Raw genomic sequence first — 20784 nt, forward strand, 5'->3', positions numbered from 1 at the left:
TTTGTCTCAATGGATGGTTCTATAAAAAGTTAAGAAACGCGGTCTGGTTTATTGACTATAAACTTCACTAATTTATAAATGTGTAAGTAAATAGTTTTTTGTACAGTTACATTACATATTATTTTACATGTGTATGTATTATCTACCTTCCAGAAGACTATTAGACTTTCACCGGAAGGACTTCTCTCTCTCCAGATATCTGGTCCTCTTGCAGGAGCTAAATAAAAAATTAAGAGTGGTAGTTTTTTCCCCAGTTGCACAGTAGACAATTTACAATCTATGAAAAGTTAGGTTTCTTTAGATGACTAATTTTAAAATATGGATCTTCACAATTTCAACATTTTATAAGCAAGAGTTAGATGAACTTACGGGCTTCTGATGTTGTCTGCTCCACTGCCCTGCTCCAGTCACTCCATCTCCAGAAGTGGTCAGCAGCCGAGCAGCGCACCCTGAACTGGTATTTGGTGTCAGGGTGCAATGCACTCAGCTGAGCTGTGTAAGTTGAGGATTTCCGACCAGGCACGGAGACATTGTGCTGTTAAAAATTTACAGAAATTGACAGGATACATGTATTTTTTTATCCTAGATTATACTGCTAGTCAACACCTAAAAAGGTGGGGTTTTTTGTCCCCCAAAAATATTGAGTGTCAAAGCTGCAGTCAAGCCCCATGAAGAAAACAGTGAGAAAAAAAATGTCCCATGGAGTCACCCTAAACAATGAAACTTCAGAGATCCACCATAAAGCATAAAGTTCTATATAGCCAGAAACTGAAGCATACAGTAGGCGGCACCTTTGAGATGTGAACAGTGAAAAGGAGAGGCAACACAGATGATTCGTCAACAGGATGAGCTCTGCACACAGTAGCGGGTGGCTGTTTCCCAGTCCCCCTCTCTCCCATATGCAGCAAAATTGCTCACATGGGGCAGGCCAGGATTTCACCTCTGGTGTTTGGAACCCACACTTCCATGGAACACATGCACATCAGACTGTGGGGACAAAGGCCTTTTCTCTGTAATACACACACAGAACTGCACTAAAGACAGTCTGTTTGAGCAGGATGTTTATCATTCAGTCTGCTGCCTTCATTTTTCCTTCAAAATATAGTATCCAGATCTTACCCAGGTGATCTCAAGTAACAGCTCTTATGACAGGACTAGTCTCTTCTATTACTCTTAAAGCGCAGTGAGTCTAGAGAGCATTTCATTTTCACAATTACTTAAAGAAGGCCTAAGCCTGGGAATGTTTTTTTACTGAATGTAATTATAACACATGTGCATCACAGCTGCCAAAAACTGGACTCCAAGTGACTTTAAGATGAAATTAATTGTGCATTTCTAAAGCCAAATGACAACTTGAAAAATACTAGAAAAGCCAACAATCTCTCATACGGATGGAAATGCTTCTGAAAACATCCTCAAAATGGCATGTAAAACCCCATAACAATTTCACAGCTACTTTTGTGACAGGGAACCCCTGGAGGTTTTTTATTAAGCAACCAGTGACCATAAAACAAAGCTAGGAAAGCTCCTGCCAAGCTGTTTGCTGTATACAAAATATCTGTGGGTGAGAGCTCTGATACAGGTGAAGGGAATCAAACTGCTGTGGAAGTATAAGTCCTGACCCTCTCCCACTATCCCAGATGATGACTGATGCAGTAGCAGGGTTCACGACTGAGTGCATGCTCCAGGTTTTGAGCTGCATATTCCAAAAATATCTAAGCTCCTTTTGTAGTACCTAATCTCTGGTATTACTTAACACGTGTTATTACAGAGAAAATATAAAAGCTTAAGGCTCCTGCACTCATTAAGTGCTCTGAAAGTATTTTAAAAATACTCTTCCAGAGCATGCACCCTATTATTTTGGAGGCATGTACATAATGATTATCTTCAGTTTTAGCTGCAGCATTTCTGTGGCTTGCTTTACATTATTCAAGGCTGTGCCAAGCTGCCAAGTGCAAAGGGTAACAGAATACTGCTAAAAATCAAACAGGCATCACAAAAACAAGCCTCTGAGGTTAATGTACTCAAATTAAAAATTCAGGCTCTGTGCATCAAGACCTACCTGAGAATTCAGGCAGGCACATGCCTACCTGAAATGATCAGAGATACGTATGCACAAAGAAACTGGGAATAAATCTCAGGCCAGCTGAAAATGCACTTCTCATTAGGCTTCCCCAGTGAGACAGGTCACCCCACACTAAATCAGGCAATACAGAAGAGGCTACATTCACATCACCTATATTCAGTATCTGATGCTAGTGTCCCGACAGTCAGCAGAGTAAACATGCTCCAGTCCCTGATGCAAAGCATCAGGTAGCAGCTGGAAGCCTAACCTGAAAAGCTGAAAATTGGTACCCCACCCAAAAATACCATCTTCTATAATGTTGCAGAGGTCCTCACTGGAGTTTACCTACTGATACATCCCATAGGAGAATCCTCCCTATCCTGCTTATATATCACTGACATATGAGTAGGTTTAGCAGCTGCCTATTGTGGCCACATGTGTGTCAACTGCTGACAGCAAACAAATGAGCTATTCTCTGAGGGGAAAAAATAAAGGGAGAAATTCAGCTGCAGACTTCAAGATCTGAAACAGCCAGTGTGGAAGTCTGCAGGGCAGCAATGCATCCTATTAACACAAGAGTGTGCTAATACAGCTTGCACTAGGAAGGAAAAAGCACAGGGACTGTTACCTAAAAGATCAGCATAAAGTGCTATGCACCCCCTTGAAGTACCAAATAACATGATGCGTAATTTGACTTTTCTCTAGTGTTCAAAACAAAAAAACCCCAACCAACCAACCAACCCAGGCAATTACAGAGATGAGCAGGATTTTTTCTGATTCTAGTAAAGGAACTACTGATTACTACATTAACAATTTAATACGATCACTAGAATTAAGCTGTTAGTGAGAAAAGAATTTGAGAAGTGATTAGTTCAGTGAAAGAGATCAGCATTTGTTCCAAACAAATTATCTTTTAAAAGCAACACTTACCAGTTTTCTCTCAAAGTGACTACTGCTAATTTCAATTTGACACAGAAGCCTGATCTCAGCAAAGCTGCCATTTATAAACCAACGCAGTTGGATACTTGTAGAGTTGTTCCCAGTAACAGTTAACTTTTCTGGGGCTTTTGGATGAACTTAAAAAAGAAATAAAAATCCTTCAGTTATAATAAAAAAAATACCATTTACTTTACTTCAGAAAAATATTATTTTAGAAGATCAGAGAGAATCAAATGGATAAGTGTTTCAATCAGCAACTGGGAAAACTGGTCCTGGGAAAGCACCTACAAGCAGTCTCATTCCTGACTCTTCTCAACTATCAAACATGGAAACAGATTTACTTAAGACTGGGTATACTGCACACATGATAAGGAGCTGAGACACAGAAAAACATTTTTCCTCTTACTGATCTTATCAAAAAAGTGAAACACCAACTATTTCAGATGACAAGTGACGGATGAATTTACTTAACTTTGTTCAATTTCTGTGAAGTTTCTTAGTTAGGACTTAAAATCAGCAGACCATGACAAAGGAGGATTCCTAAATGACCCCACCCCAAAACTCCCTTCACAGAATTTTTCAATAATATTCAACACTAACATTCACAGCTATCAGAGAAGAAAAAAAATCTATTGTTAGATTTGGCCCAGATACCTTACATAAATATGTACTGTTTTGGGATTAAGTGGACAATGCAGAAAAGAAAGAAAAGGAAACAAATAGGAAACACCAGCATATCATCTGGGTGTGAAATAGCCCAGTTTATAATCAATAGAAACAAATTCTGCTTTTCTCAACTCTGTCAATTTACTCTTACAATTCTAATCTCAGGCTAGCTGAACTGAGATCTGGACAAAAAAATATGCACTGTCCTCATATTTAATTCAGCTTTTTGGAGAACAGAATGTATTGGTTACATACTGCAACCTGAAACCTCAGCTATGATGGTGGAGGAGAAAAGGGTGGCAAAGGCAGTGTTAGAGAGGTGGTCTTTCTTTCCCTTTTTAAACTGAAGGTCTAACAAGAGAAGTTATTTCTTTCTCCCAACCCTGACAGCAGATAATCATGGCTATTACAAACAGCACACAATAGTCTTGCTATTACCTTCTGTCTTTTCATCTTATTTTTTTTATGCCCCAAATCCTGCTGCTGTAAAACTGTGTAATAATTTGCCCCATAAGCAGACACTGAAATACAGGATCATTTACATACAGTTATAACTGGTTCATAAGCTACACCTAAATTTTAATTGTTGATGTGTAATAGAATATGAAACAAAACATAAACTTGCCCAGAGAAGCTGTGGATGCCTCATCCCTGGAAGTGCTCAAGGCAAGATTGGAGAGGTCCCTGAGCAACCTGACCAAGTGTGTGGCATCCCTGCCCATAGCAGGAGGTGGGGCATGGGGACTGTGTGTGCTGTCTTGGAACTAAATGATCCTTAAGGTCCCTTCCAACACCAGCCACTCTGGGATTCCATGATAAACAGCAGCTGGCTAATTATTACATCCCAGATTAGCCTTTATCACACAGCAGTCTGCTGTTGAGAACTGGCATCTCCCTGTACAGTTCATCACATGCCCCGGGTCATTTTCATGTTCAAATTATTGAATAAGGCAGTAATCTGGTGACAACTAACAAAAAAATGAAAAGTATACCATGTCAGAGCTCTGCAAACCCAAAACAAACAGCATGTAGGAACCATCTTTCTCCCTTTGTAAGTCATAAGTCTTACCTCTTTGAGTTATATCAACCAAAAGAGATGACTGTGCTTGCCCAATAGGATTGGAGACGCCTAATATGAAATCATAGGTTTTTTTATCAGGCAGTACTGGAAAGCCACAGGCATGATCTCTGTTCACTTCATTGACTTCGCATGAAACATTTTTACCAGATGTTCTATAAAGTAAAGAGAGGAGGGAAAAGCTTCATTTTTGAATAAATTAATTCCTAGCAACAGTCAGAAGTCTAGACTGAAAACATGGTACAGAACAATGGGTTCAGTTCACATGGCTTACAGAATGATTTGATTGCAGAGGCATATCTAACACCACAATGCAGGTTAAAGTGGCATCAGTCATGACTTGCCCTGTTCTCACGTGAAACTCTCCTCTTCCACTAGCATAAATTTCCATTCTCTCACTTCTCAAAAGCCTGGAAAACAGGTAGGTCCTGTAAAACCACCTCACAAGCCACAGCTAAGATTCTGATTTAAAGTATCTTTGTTCAGATCAGCATACATTTGCATTTAAAGAATTTTCTTAATTGCTTTCTGAGCTAGTGAGATGCTACACACATTGTCTTTCTACAATCCCTGTCAAATATGAACTAAGGTTTGTTACCTGGAATACATCCACTAGTCCCAGTTGTCTTTTAATCAAAAGCAGGAAAGGCAGTCCGATAACAGACAAGAACAGTGGTGGATCTTTAGGGATAAAATCTAAGATGTGTACATGTACATATGTACATGTATCTGTTTAATCAGTGTTAAGCCTGATTCAGTAGCACAGGTTTAACTAACTTCTTTTTTCAGGTATTTTTACTGTGCTCCAGCTGATCTCTGAGCTTCCTCCACACCACACTACTTCAATAGTTCAGTGAGGGCTGACAATAAGGATGAGAGTATTTATCCCAAAATGCATCACATTAATCTCACTGGGCTGACCAAAACAAGACTGGACAACGTTCTTACTTATAAGATGAATATGGGCAGTCATTGACTGAAGCTCCTTTCCTTTGAATACCTGCCCTATTTTGTCCACCTCTTTGCACCCTACCCTGTGGCTTTTTTAGCACCGGCACTCTAGATGACATCTGTGACTGTTACTCAAACCTCATTGCCTCCAGCATGCTTCTAAGCCGCCATGAGACTCCATTTCTCATCATTCTGTGTGACTCAGGCCTCTCCTGGCTTCTTTCCCTGACTGCTCCTTTGGAATGACACAGGCCCTCCTCTCACCATGGGAATTTTGTTAGCTTCTCACTGACTTCTAATCACAACCACCAAGGAACTGGTTGCATTTTGCAAGTGCTATTCCAGTGTAGAAACACTTTTTTAAGGTTTTACATGTCCTGGCCTTAAAGACAATGTAGTAGGACACTAGTTGACTGCTTCCTGGGAAACCAGTGTTATTTGTCTTTTCAGTGTTTTACGGATAACATTTCCTCTGCCTGCTCTAATTCTTAATGGCAGGAGAAGAGATGGAGGTCAACTGCTGTTTTCTCTAGTGGCATTTGGGATATGCCCCACGAGCTGTCTTAGAATTGCTACTCAGTGAACTTCTGTCATCCTGCTGAGCAGAAGCTCAGTGAATGTCTGACATCATCTGACCCAGGTTTCATATAAAAAAAAATCAAAAATTAGTGCTAGACTCCTACCATCTCCCTGTATTTTCATGCTGGCCTTGTATACATGTTGGCAGTAGTCTGATACATTAAGCCCTTTATCTAATTGTGGTTTCATAATGGTGTAAACCTTTGGGAAAAGCCATCTTTAATTCCCATTGGAATTTTGCAGGGCTAGACAATGGTTTTCCAAAATTAGTTTAGGTCCAGCTTGCTGAAATTCTTGGAAAGTATTTTAGGGTCTAAGCAATCACATTCAAATAGATATTGTGCAGTAAATCCCAGGCAGCAGTGGAGGTATTCCAGCTTTATCCTTTTACTCCTTGTAGTGCTGATTAATTTTACCTTTCAAATAAACTGTACTTTGTTCTTCGTTCTCCGTATAGCCCACTGGGCCTGCCTGGTTTCCAGGTGCATTTTATTATCAGAAAGTTGGGTGTTTCACAGCTGAGGTTTTGGGGAATATCAGGAGCATCTGTAGCATGAAAGGAAACCAAAACAGTTAACTGATGTTTTGTCATCCTGGTGCAACATTTGGCTTACCGAAAGCATTGCTCTTTTGTTTACTGGGTCTAGACTGAGTGCTTCAAAAATACATGGCAATAGCTACACCCCAACCACAGAAGTAATATGCTTTAATAAAAGACAATAAAATAGATGGATAATTGTCATCCCCATCTGACTAACACTTGACTCTAGAAGTCTAAGTAGGTGGGTAATCTGGCAAATCACATGCTCACAAGCTCCAGTCTCTGACCTGGAAGTATTCCACTGAAGCTCTGCCAAGAGTTTTCTGAAATTCTGAGCATCAGTTCAGCCACTGAGCAATGCAGGAATGCTGTCGGCTGTGCGTCACATTTTCTAACATGCCAGCCCCACCACTGCTTTGAATTCTCCAAACAAGTCAAGGAAATGTCAAGGAAATGGTCCTTTCAGCATGAATTCCACACTGAATTTGAAAATTAAAGCAAGCCCTGAATGGCTCATCCTCTTCACCATGGCTCTCCCACCACTTTGGAAGTGCCCATCTTTTCCTTTTAAGTCTTGTTCTTTGTTCCCATACTAGAGCAGTGCTGAGTGCCTTGCTGGAAAAGACAGGCAGTGCTCCCAATACAGAGGGTAACCATGCCAATGTGAGACTAGGCAGTGCACTTATTTCAGGTCTGGTACACTTGAGGTACATAAAGTGGAAAGGTGTATGCCAAAGGTGGAACAGCAATATCCATATATTCCAGATATATTCCTTTCTCTCTGCCCTAGAGAAGGGCAACTAACACAAAAGGCAACAATGGCAGGCTTAGTTCAGATTACGAGCGGTGAGCCAGAAAAGAGCATGTGTTTTGCTAGGCCTAGGCTTAACTAAAGTGTTTTGTATACATATTTACTTCCTCCACCTTTTCTGCCCCTCACCAGCAAGAGGATCATAATAAGAACTCTCCTCACAAAGGAGGTACTACAAGAAACACTGACAAGAAACATCCCATTTAAAAAAAAAAAAAAAAAAAAGAAAGAAAAACCTATGGGATTGTCACAGCTTTCATTCTTGAACCACTAACTTATTTACTAGATGATATTCCCACAAAAACAAATTCTGCACAAATAATGTAAAAATGGGATTATCACTGAGAAGTCATAAAAAGCTGAATTCTGTTTGGCATTTCCTAGTGCACATTTAACAGACTAAGTCAATGACAGTATGCACAGTCTGGAGAGTGGAACACACTTTCAAAATGATTCCAGTTTCTCCCGTCCTTTTCCTCAACCCCAAGGACCTTAAATTCAAAGGCAGGAATTTGTAACGGGGAATGGGATTCTATGGAGCAGCTATTGGAATATGATAACTCTCAAATTCCCTGTGAGGAAAAAACACACTAAGCTTTAAAGTGACCAATTATGGGGAAGAAGAATTAGGTACAGCAAGTCATTTGTTTTAATAGGTATCTGTTTCTGGAACACATGTCTGAGCCTTGTATGACTACACAGAGAAGATGCACAGCCAGTCAGTACCTTTAAAGAAAACACTGAAAGGAAGTTTTAGAAGAATGCCCAGGAAAGAGAAATTACTGCCTGGTTTTCTTTGCTGTAATTAGCTCCCAAAGAGCTACCCTGGATGAGCATCTGTTGCTGCAAGTTTTGTTGTCTTCACTTGACTGCTTGGTAAATTAATGTTTGCACTTAGAGTTCTTGCTCTTTCTCTCACCTAGTCATGGACTATACTAGAACAGATGTAAACCTAAACTGATAGAGACTGGTGGAGAGTTGAATATTCATATGGAAATAAACTAACTGGCATTCCAGATCATGAAAAAGTACCTTAGACCAAGATACCAATCAATGAGAGAAGCACTGGGCCACGTTCTAAAGAGGGTTTACATGAGTACCTTCTTAGCCTTCCAAACTTGGAACTCTATGAGCTGGCCTTTTCACAGTGAAATCAAAAAGTACAGTCCCCAGTTCAACTTCAAAACCAAGGGCCAGCAGGGCAAAAAAACCACAACAGTACTTTTTTTCCTAGCAGAACCCTAAGAGTCTCAAAACAATTTTGTTTTTCCTCAGGTTAGTAAACATGATACATACATCCTACAAACACGACACTTCCTTCCAACCCATTTTCGAGTCTGCACACTACATTTGTCCCGCTGCTATTTGAAACACTGGCATTGAGGACTCTGATGGCATGGCTTCGACTGCTCAGTTGCATCATTGTGTAGGATTTTGATCCATAAGTCATATTTGTTACACGCTGATCTTCTTCATGGACACAACAAAACGTCAAATCTGAACCTACTGCCACCACAGGGTCCAGAGGAAACACTCCACTCCCATCAGGTTCGGTATCTTTTCCTAGCAGAGAAAGAAGAAAACAAAAAGCAAGAAACCACACATGAACAATTTGTAAAACATGACTGAGGAGTACTCCAATGCATACAAACAAAAGTTTGCTAGGTTTCACTAACTAGTGATTGCATTATTTCTCTAATCAAAATGGTCTCAAAGGCAGCCCATCACTGATTAAGGCTCTTCTTCTACCTTGGCTTAATTCTTCTAAAGAAATAAAAGTCTGTGTGGTTGCAAGGGAACAAACATACCAGGGATCACTTCTGCTGGGCTCCAGTCACTCCAATCCTGGGGGCCAACAAACTGTGTTGCATTAATGTAGCAGCGAATCTTCACGTAGTGTGACGTGCACTCCAAAGGCATGTCTGATGTCCAGTTCCAAGAAAGAATGATGTCTTCATGAGTCAGTTTTGAGTAGTAAGTAACCTGGAAAGTTTTTGCACCAAGAAATCAAGACAGAGCTTATGAACACCTGTGAGTAATGACATATAATCTCCAAAGCGTCAACAGAATGGCGAATCAGGTGAAGTAAATCATAAAATCCTCATAGATTATTGGAGTGTTCTACTTAACTTTTAGCTGCACTGCGAATTTACTGGGACAACAGCCCAAGTTTCTAAAGAGCCCACCAGCTAGGTACTGTCAGCCAGAAATACCAGAGGGCAGACATTAGAGCGAGAGCAGGGAATTTAGAGAGAGGTATACTGTACCCTGGGCTTCTCATAGGCAGTAAAATGTTCCAACTTCTTCAAAATAAAACTTTTCTAATATTAGCCCTAGGCATGTTCCATCTTTTTTCCATTATTAAAATTTATAGCACAGAGCTACAAACTGGCCTGGAAGAACTCTGGTTACAAAAAAAAGGAAAAAGAAAGCTGAGCATTTAGAGATGACCAAGACCGTAGACACTGTTGGAGATATAGAAACAATGGTGTAAATTATCTGCCAAAATTGTAATTAAGTTCTAATTACAAAGTTCATACACCAAAAAAAAAAATATGCTGTGCCTAAGTGCCAATGGAACAGTAGCTAGTTTTCCTATTACTGTGAAACTTAACAAGAAGATACCTGCCAGAAGCACTCAGGCCCTGCAAAGCTCTACTATCTTCATCATTCCCAGTTTTTTTTCAAGTGACTTCTCAGGATATTATCAAGGGCAAAATCTGTACATATATTTTTCATAAAAGAAGAAAGGGACCTACTTGTGTGACTATTTCCATTGCTTCTTTTCGGAGTATCTGAATCTGCCAAAGGGCATCCAGTCCATATGGGAAGACCGATCCATTATCACTCCACTTCAGATTTAATGTGGAAGTTGGAAAGTCAGGCATTAAACTAAGAATGCGTGGAGTGACAGGAACAAAGGCTTGAAAAAGAGGCCGAGGGAAGGAGGGAAAAAAAAAGCCATATTCAGGTCATTACTCAGCAACACCAGCCCTACAGGTGTTTAACAGCCACAACTCTCTACTCTGAACTGGCTAGTAGCCATACAAACATGTAACTCAACCTGTATAATTAGAACAAGGCTCTGTGGCTACTTGAGCATGAGAGTTCTCAGGAAAGCACAGGTGTTGATGAATCATCAGGTAGCATTTTCTTCTAATACCTCAGCACACAGAGTAACTGATTGTGAATATGACTTTCACAATGCATACCAGGGAAGATATCCCATCTTTCCCAGCCTTCCTTCAATACCACAGTGATAAAGGAAATATGGTGTCAGTCTTTGAAGTGTTCATGAGAACACTTCTAGGCAGAATGTTGGAAAAAGATCCCCAGAAGTATGTTTTAGAGAGCAGTAGGGAAGTGGGGACTTGCAACAAAAGGGAGAGTGACAAGGAAGGAGAGCAGAAGCACAGAATGGAAGGTGCTCACATGAGGTTCTGAAGATCACAGAGAAAATGACTTTAAGTTACAGGAAGTATTAAGGGCATGATATCCTGATATCACGGAAAGGGGGAAAGAACAGGGGGATTAAATAGAAGCATGTCTTCTACAAACGTGTTGTGGTGAAGCAAGAGGTTGCAAACAGAGAGGAACCTTGGTAATACAAGGGTTATGGCAGTCCACTGGGCCTGGTGCAATCTAAAACATTTTTAAAATATGTGTGATATATCCAACTTCAGTCCTGACCAAGGATCTTATCTGACTCTGTTCAGCACAATCAATACACTGCCTATGATAACCTGTGATGAACCTGAGAGACTCGTTGTATTGACCAAATATTTTTGAGCTGCATTTTAAGTTCTTGAGCTGCTCTTGACTGTAAACAGAACCATGGATAAGAAGTGTTACTGACATTAAAATTTGACTACACTGAAGGAGTAAGCAGGTAAACCAAAGGCAAAAACTAGAAAAAACATGGCAGGTTGTGTCACTGCCATCTTCTGTTTACAACTTCCTTCTTTGCCTGGAAGGAAGTGGGAGAAAGTCTGATTTACTTATGTATGTAGATTAGGAATTTGTTTACAAATGCTTTCTAATTTATAACTAGGACAAAAAAGGACAAAGAATGAGGGATGTAACATTGTTGTATTTTATTTTTGTCCTCACATTTTGCCCTTGATTTTTTCTGCTATGAACTATGGATAAGAGGAGTATTCCTTCTCATGAAGGGTTAAAGAAAACAACCTATGATATATGGAAGCTTCACAGGGAGCCAGCATATCAACATTCTACATAAAGGAATGCTGCCAAAGAAACCTGCAAGCATGTATACATTTGAAGAGTTCTTAAACAGTATAGACACCTTAGATAGACACATATGACCTGATACTTACAGATGTCTTTCTGATGAATTACAAATTCTTTGGTAGCAAAAGCAGTTCCAGAGCTTTTGATTGTCACTGTGATGGAGTTCTCTGGGATTGGAATCTCAACCCTCCTCTCTTCAGTTTTAAAACACACTTGAGGGGTAAATTCACTAAAAAGACAGAGAGAGGGTTAAGCAGTTATTTCATAGGAATTGGATAGGAAGCTAAGGCAAGTTAAAACCTACTCTTGCACACTAATAAAATTCAAATTCTCTGTAATAAACAGAAAGCTCCATATCGAGTTTGTGAAGGAGCCAGACTTGCTTGGGCTTTTGTTAATCTCAGATTAATGGCATTCCTTCATCTTTCAAATCACTTTTATCACAGTGGTAGGTTGTGCACTGTCTATATAATGCAACCAACTAGTTGTTAAGAGAACACTTCAAAGTGAAAGCATTGCTTTTTAACCAAAATCATAGAATCAATAAAGTCCAAAAGAACCTTTAAAGTCATCAAATGCAACTGCTGACCCAGCACAAACACCATGTTCACATTGTCCAACATTCACCATGTTCTTAAGTGCCATATCCATGTTTTTTGAACACTTCCAGGAATGGTGACTATATCACTTCCCTAGGCGCTGTGTTCCAATGCTTCACAACACATTTTGTGAAAATTTTTTTCTTAATGTCTAATTAAACTTGAGGCCAACAAAAGACATATTTCTGAAACCTAGTCGCCATGAATCAACATTTCAAAACAAGAAAAATAAAAAACACTAAACCAAACATAATAGTGCTGTCCCCTCCCTTTGTGTTTCCTGACTCACTCTCCCTCCATTTCTTTTCAAAGTGAGGGCATATGGGTTGAAAGAGCAGGAATACCACTTGTGTCCACATCTTAGAACAAATCTTTTAGCTTCCTTCTACTGCTCAGCTCACAGGGAAAGAGCAGAGAGGATTAAGATCCCAGGTGAAAATGTAGCCTGCACTTAACATATGTGCAGTGCTCAGCACAATGTGATCTGGCTTTTGTCTTGAAGATGTGGATGTATACAGGAAATAATAATGGATGGATGAAGTCCCTTTGCTCATTATCACTGAGATGCAACTAGAAAGGCAGAAAGTTTGGAAAAACCCAGACCTTCCTCTTGGGGGAATGATGGCAGGAAGGAAAGCCGAGAGAACAATGCCAGACTTCCTGCTGAGGGACAGTTACTCACTTATGAACTGGAACAGGACCCTGGAGCTCCCATCAGCTGGAGTCAAGGGCTTGGGTTTAACTCTTAAGATTCACATAAGACTCTGGGCTAGCAAAGGCCAGCTGAGACTTGAGAGCTCAGAAAGGCTGTTCCTCTTTGGTACTGAGACATTAGATGATATTTGGGCAAATGAAAAACAAAACCTCTTTCCCTCAGGGACTTCTGCACCAAGCTCATCTCAGACTCTGCTTCAGGGACCCCAGCCTGTCCTGCTTTGTTAAGGAGAAACAGCAGCAGCTACATGGTTGTTCTTGTTCAGAGGACAGTACCTCATGAACTCTGCACTTCTGAACTCTGGCCACAGAGTTATATACATGGTGTTTTTAAGATAGAAATGATAGCTAGCAATACAGCAGGAATAATGAGACACAGAAAATCAAGCATGTAGGTGTACTAAGTGCAGCCAAGCCCTGGGACCCTAAGGAAAAGTCTGGGCTGCCTGCAAAACTTACAGGAAAAAAAGACAGTACAAGTATCTGGACTAGGGGAAGGATAAAGATGCAAAATGGATTTGAACTCATCCCTAGCACATGATAAGCATTTGGCAGACCCACAGCATGGGGAATTGAACATGTAGTTCTCATTAGTGAAAAAAACACACAGAAGATTTAAGGTTGTTTTTTTTTAACTTTTCTAAAAATTCTCAACTTACATTCACTTCAGAAAAGCTATTTCAATCGTGAAATAATTTTTACGTGTCTTCTAATACAGCTCAAAATTTTTATAAAGCTTGTAAGGCAGTCACTGAGAGATTGTTCATGTTTTTCCACACGAAATCCACGTGAATCTCAACACTTGTGTCATATATTCTACTGATTTGGCCCACAACATCAGGATTCACTGCTTCCAACTCTCATTTCCTTTTGGACTGAACCTGTTTTGAAGATATCCCTCATGAAAACTCTGAGCAAGGGATAGGCAGACACACAGAGAAGTCTGAGTAAATAAGAGGATCTTCCAGTCCTTTGAAAACAGCAAGCAGATTTTGGCAGGCAAGCTGTTAGCATGGAACAACTTTACCAGAATCCCTGCCATTGCCTGAGTTAACAGGGCCTAGGGGGAGCACCACCCAAAGAAAACTGATGGGGAGATGCTGGGAAACAACAGCATCACAATTTCCATGGGCAGTGACTGAGGAAAACTTGTACTTTCATCACAATTTGATATTTTTTAACCAGGTATGTGGGGGGACTTACTTGGTAGTGTAGCAAAAGTCAGTTTGTCCATGGCTTCCTCTAGAAGAGACATCCCAAGTACAGAGCATTTTGCGTAAATTGTGCGTTACACATTTCAAATTCTGGGGGTCCCCTAGAGAACCTGAAAGCATGTAAGAAGTACAGTCAAAAACTGCAGGTCAAAAATGAGCAACTGCAAAACAACTGCTATTTTTCACATCTGTAGCCACTCTTTTTACATTTTTATTACATGTATGTCTGGCCAGTATTTTAAAACTGCTGAATGATTTGTGTGCCTGATTAGACAGCCACAGACTGACAGATTTCTAGAGGTACCTGAGATCTGGATTTATACTTGTGTAACAGCGGCACTGCCGCTTTCCACAATACCCATTCCTTGCCTAGCCTAATAAGCAGGCTTTGGGCCAATGGCAAAACCACAAGCTTTGATTTTAACCTAATGAGATTTTTGGACTCAGCCATGTCATACATGGAGGGCAATTAATGACAGAAGGGCAGTTAATGATAATGTGTGAAATGGCTGAAGAGAGCCAACATACACAGCAAAAAGGTTTCAATGCAGACATTTACACCAACGCATATGTGGACTATCAGTGGCACTATGGAGAATTTAACACCCAGTTTTGCACTGGTTTGCAAGATGCTGCTGGGTGCTGGAAAGCAGAGACCAGGCCTGGCACTGCCTCTAGCCCTAGGATGGTGCAGGGCCACAGAGGTGATGGCTTTTGAACACATGTATAGTAGGAAACCAATGCAATTACAAGGTACAGAAGCTACAGAAAAAAAGTAGTTAGTGAATCACATCACTATAAAACTTACCTATTTCTTGGCTATATATTAAGCTTCTTAAGCATAAAACAGCTAGTGCTAAAAGGCAGCGCAGGCCTGAGTTCTTCCACATTCTTCTACTGTTTGTTTTAAGAATAGCAGCTTTAAGCAGGAGTAAACGTCATCTTCCAACAAGCTGGTCAGTTCTAAAATTAAATACAGAAATAAAAAAAAATAAAAGACCAAAGTTTTAAATTCTGGACCTGGTATGCCACAAATGGTGCTTTTTTGTTCTATATACTTTTCCTCTTCAGTAATGCTCCCAGGCATAGCAACTTCTTTCCCTTCATCTGGCAAACAAATCTCTGTTGCAGCAACTCCTTGATTCATTAATTTTCTGTAAGGCATTTCCTCAAGAATCATAGACATACAAAACTCTACAGTTCATAGGAACTCTTCTAATATCTTAGATAGGACTATTTAATATCAGAACAGATGTGGCAGAGTATTCCCCTAGGATAAGCCTCTTCATCTTAGATGAAATATCATATCTACAAAGGATATTGTATATTGTGAATGGAAATGCCCTCTGATTCATTTATGCACTTAAGACCAAACACACCATCTTTTTTCTTCTTTTCTCTGCTCAATTTTCAAAAAGCTGTGATTCAAAGCTTTCAAAGCTTCTGGCATGTGTGAGACATTGCAGAACCAGACCTGGTCACCCAGGATCACTGGTTCAATACAGTGTTAACTAATAACCCCTGGAAGAAAAATAACGGGGGAAAAAAGTGAGCCATTTCTTTATCAAAAAATACTTGTTGCTGCAATTACTGACCTTAGAGTAAAAACTTATCTGGAGTATTATGTTGAGTGTGTTCATTGAAGATTAACAGGTTTCTTCTTTTAAAAAGAGAAGCTCAGCTATTCAGCAGGACCCTGGGAATACACTCAGTTCCACCCACACACTGAACACCTTCAGATTTTATTCTCAAAAGGGAAAAACTGAAGGAAAAGTTATCCAAAAGCCCAGTCCATATCTGGTGCATGGTTTACCTGCTACCTGAAATCTGTGAAGACATAAGCACCCTTCCAGAGACCAAAACTCTCATTTAGCCAGAGGTCATCTCTCAGCAACCAACTGCAAGAGCTGCATCATTTTCATGTTAGAATCTGACCAAACTTACCTGTCCTACAGAGCAACTTTACCATTTTGTCCAGACTACTATTTTGAAAGGCTCCTGCCCTTGACTGAGAAGTATCTTCCAAAGCCATATGAACACTGTCAGAACAACAAACTCTGTTTAAAACCCTCTGTAAATTTAAAAGAAACTCCTTTACACTTAAATTCCCTGTGCCACCATGATTGTGCTCCCTCATCCCTGTAATACAACCATGTATTTTTATGTTTGGTTTTTCATTTGTTTTAAGCAATCTTCCCTTAGGGGACAGCTGGAAATGTGTGAAATGCTCTTCTGTCTGTTACCAATCTGCAGTATGAGAGGAGAAACATAGCAGCACTATGCCAAATAATCCAGAGCTGCTCACAAGACGTCATTTCCTCTTCTTTCTCTGGTCAATAACCAGGTTGAAGGAAAGATACAAGCAGCACAAGAGATGAGAGAAATGCTATAGTCAAGATCACTGTTGCATATGGAGGGGCACCCATAAAACTTAGTAATTATCCTGATTTCAGTGTGTTCTCAAATCACTTGAAAACCTCATGAAACACATACTAATTTAAACTATGCTGACCCCAGAGAGTATCTTTCATCTATTCCTAAATTGCAATATCCATGCTGTGCAACATGTTAAAAGCCAAATCAGGAGCAGAGGTTGACAAATCCAGGTAAAGATGAATCAAGAATCAATCAGCGCATAAAATATATTAATCTCTGTGCCAAATATCTGCATTCTGGTGTTCCTCAGGGTATTCATATTGTATTTTTGCATGTTATTAATGAAAATATGGGATGTTATTCCAGGTTTAAACTTTGCTCACAAACCTCTTAACTTTGTAAAAACTGTGAAAACCACTCACACAAGCCCGGGAGTTACATTAATAAAATGACTGATTTCTATTTCAGTCTATGAAGTATATGTAAATTTTATCTGTTTCTGACAATTTCTTCAAAGGCTATTTCTGGTTTGCAGAGAAGTCCAAACCCAAAATTCCAAGCTCTATAGCACAATCAATTGACAGTCCCCAACCAGCTGGCAAAGAAAAGGAAAGAATAAAAGGCACTGATGCCATTTGAAGAAGAAAGAACTGAGCCGTGATGTTAATTAAATTCCAAGTCTCTGAACACATTACCTTTGTAAATTTGTGCAAAACACATTTGGTTATGCCAGGCTTATGAGGTAGCTTCAGCAGCTATGTGTGTGTGTGTGTATATTTTAAGAAAATCTGGTTTTCTGCACCTCTTTCAACACTTAGTTCACCAAGTTGTCCTCCTACTGCAGAAGTTTCAAGAGTAACATCACAGCAGTGCATTACAAGAAATCTGAGTCATACCAAGTTCTCCTAAATCAAGCATAGTTTTAATTTCAGTTCCAGAGTCAGGCACAGAAGTGAACCTATGCAGTATCATGCAGGGCATGGTGAGAGTCTTGTGAACCACAGTCTTTCATAACAAGAATAGACTCCCTCGCTCTTCACATTTTATAACTTGCTGAAAAGTTGGGAATTAGAAGCCTCATGTCACATAATTAATGCCATTAGTCAGGAGAAAAGATTCCCATTTACAGACTTGGTTTTATTAAGAAGTTACAAAATAATTGAAGTACTTTAAAAAAAGGAAGTTTACTTTCTTTGGATGAAAACAGCCTTCCATCAGTTCAAGACTAACTCAAACAAGGCTTAGATATTTTTCCTTACCATGAAAGATACTAAAATTATGTTATCCTCTAGACAGAGGTGCTCTTAGGAGCAGTGATATTTATTTAGGACAAGACAGTTCAACATCGTCAGAAGAAGATAAAACCTTGCCCATGTTTGCCTGGAGTGCAACAAGAGCAGTAACTAAATATGAATGTCTTTACACTGCAAGTTTTTTTAGAAACAGTATGAAGAGGGTTAAGCCCATTGTCTCCACCTGAAAAAGCTACTGGATTTAACAGTTGTCCATCTTAAAAAAAATATCAGCAATAGCACATTCCACAACAATCTCATTTCCTTGGGCAATATATTCATATATGTCACTTCACTGGCACAATCATCAGTGTTCTAAATGTGCTCCACAACTACCTTTTGCTACATTTTAAGCACTTTATTTTGTCCTATCTCCAGCAGACAAAGAACAGTTTATCCTCTGTCTTGCAACAACCTCTTACATAGAAGATGACTGATATCAGATCTCTAATAGCTCCTCCCTTAAAACCTCCAATTTTTTTTCACCATTTCCCAGTCTCAGTTTTTACATTTCCAATCATTCCTGGAATAAACATTTCTCTGTGAATCAAAGCTGCTGTATCCAGTTTTGAAATATCTCTGCCCTGAGGCCTGAGCATTATCAAGAACAATGAAGGAACTTACCTAAGGCAAACCTATGTGTTTACACAGCCCATGCCCTATTTGCTTTCTCCTACATTCAGACCTTGTTGACTCAATTTCAGTGTGTGATCCAGCCTCAGATAATGTACAAAGCTGCCATGTAGCTGTTTATTTAATACTTCAAACTCCAATCTCATCCTCAAATGGACTGAAAACCTCCTGACTGAGCATGAGTGTGTTTACACAGCAAATTCACCTTGAAGTCTTTGCCTAAAAAGGTCTTTTAGTTTTAAAATTTTAAAATACAGAAGCAGCCTCCCATAAATTGATGCTAAGTAAAAAAACTGTGGGTGCATACAAAAAGTATTCACATGCAAATTCATGCCATAACAACATTAAAGGCATGACAGGCTTCACTGTATATTGCCCTTTTTCAAGAGCTGCTACTACAATCAGGATTCCACAGCTGTTGGAAGGTACAGCACATGGGAATGTCCTGACTTCTACGCAGGGCTTTATGTCATGCAGAAGACCTACCCTTGCGCCTATTGTCAGGAAAAAGAAATTCTGAATTTCTTTTTCTGCAGACAAGGTAGTAAAAGAACAGTTAGATTCAGATGCTTAACCACTGAAGCCAGTAGTTGGTGGCAAATATTTAAAAGAGCTCAATAGCCATCATGGACTTTTAAATTACTTTTAAAGATTTGATGCATCTAGTGATGATCACATAAATCAGAAAGGGAAAAATACTCCTAGACAATAATGAAAAAATATGTGAGGACAGCTTTGATTCAAAACCTTGTCAGCTGAAGGTTAAAGACGGTTAAAGGTTCTGTGACAAACTGAGGAAATAAGGGCAGCTAAGATATTACCAGCATCTTTAGACTTAACCTCTAAAAGGGGAAACCAGAAAATAACTGGTATGTCACTTTCTGACAGTGTTTGTTATTATGTGTTTCTTGGCTTAACTGGTTCTATCTTTTTTTTTTATTTTAGCATAGCTGACCAAATGCTCAACTCTCTTTAAAAAAAAAAAAAGAAAAGTGTTTTCTTAGTCAGTCGTAACAGATCAGTTCTCTAAGCACAAAAGTTCTGCAAAGCTTTGTTGTACTTTTGATCAAGTTTTTTGGTCTTCCAATGTATTTCAGTGTCAAGTGCTTGGAAACCACTTTGAAAACAAACAAACAAAACAGCTAAAGAAAAAAAAAATTAATAATCTTTCCAGCCTGCTTTCTGCCTGCAGCCTGATCTGACAGTCACAAGTCTCCAGATATGTTTTTTAAAAATGTCTATGAATTGAGGATTAGTTGCTAGAACTTTTAAATATATAATTCTGCTCAAGAAGCAGATACCTGAAAAGAAATGTTTAAAAAGTCAGCTTATACAAAAGGTTTAAGAAACTAAGTGGAGAAGTCAAGATGAAACCATAAAATCAGTAAAAATAGATTTAATAAATGCAAATGAAGAAGTCTCTTTATCAATAATTTTTTTTAACTTACAATTTATATTTTGCTTCCACAGCTAAAGGTATTATAATAATTTACCACCAAATAGGATATAAAAAGCTCTCAAGGAAAATTACATAGCATACCACCAAAATATTGTACAGAATGATAAGAGGCTAGATTTCTGGCAATACTAGCCAGCCAACATCCCAAATACTGTTGGGCAGAAATGCAGGTGCTAAGCATATGCCTAGATCAAACCTTGCTAGAAGAAAAATTACTCTGCTCAGCAGGTAGAGAAAGATCATCTTACTTGTCTCTGCTTAAAGATACTAATTCAACCTTCAAAGTGAAAGAAAAGACTCTCACATTCAGGTAAAAATGCATATATCAAGTTACACATTCTACTGTTGCCAACTGAAAGCTTCCAAAAAAATTCCCCTCTCTGAAAATCCATGCCAGAAGTACACATTTCTGGGAAACCAAGCAAATGGCCAATACAGCTGACAGTAAAGGCAATGAACACAGAAGATGAACTGCCTTTCTTTAGAACAGCTGATCCCACAGGCTTCAGTCTTTGACTTAAAGCTAGCTGAGTAATAAAAAAAAAAAAAAAAAAAAAAAAAAGAAAAAAAAAGAAGAGAATTAGTAAGATTTATTTGAGGGAGAGGGAGCTTGGCT

At 39.2% G+C, this 20784-nt stretch overlaps 1 protein-coding gene across 4 annotated transcripts in view; it reads right to left on the bottom strand.

Moving 5' to 3' along the window:
• The window catches only part of LOC107216358 (leukemia inhibitory factor receptor-like), an 87143-nt gene that overhangs the window by 17764 nt on the left and 48595 nt on the right, over positions 1-20784 (bottom strand). For all 4 annotated transcript variants that reach the window (XM_015653408.2, XM_015653405.2, XM_015653407.3 and 1 more), the window contains 11 exons: positions 15217-15371; positions 14398-14518; positions 11968-12110; positions 10390-10553; positions 9439-9613; positions 8927-9193; positions 6695-6824; positions 4740-4903; positions 2996-3141; positions 370-535; positions 147-217 (listed from right to left, as the gene is read on the bottom strand). In XM_015653408.2, coding sequence (XP_015508894.1) covers positions 147-217; positions 370-535; positions 2996-3141; positions 4740-4903; positions 6695-6824; positions 8927-9193; positions 9439-9613; positions 10390-10553; positions 11968-12110; positions 14398-14518; positions 15217-15298 — 1629 coding nt within the window. In that variant the 5' untranslated portion in view covers positions 15299-15371. The remainder of the gene's footprint in view (positions 1-146; positions 218-369; positions 536-2995; positions 3142-4739; positions 4904-6694; positions 6825-8926; positions 9194-9438; positions 9614-10389; positions 10554-11967; positions 12111-14397; positions 14519-15216; positions 15372-20784) is intronic.

The sequence above is a fragment of the Parus major genome, chromosome Z (genome assembly GCF_001522545.3).
Source record: "Parus major isolate Abel chromosome Z, Parus_major1.1, whole genome shotgun sequence".
NCBI lineage: Eukaryota > Metazoa > Chordata > Aves > Passeriformes > Paridae > Parus > Parus major.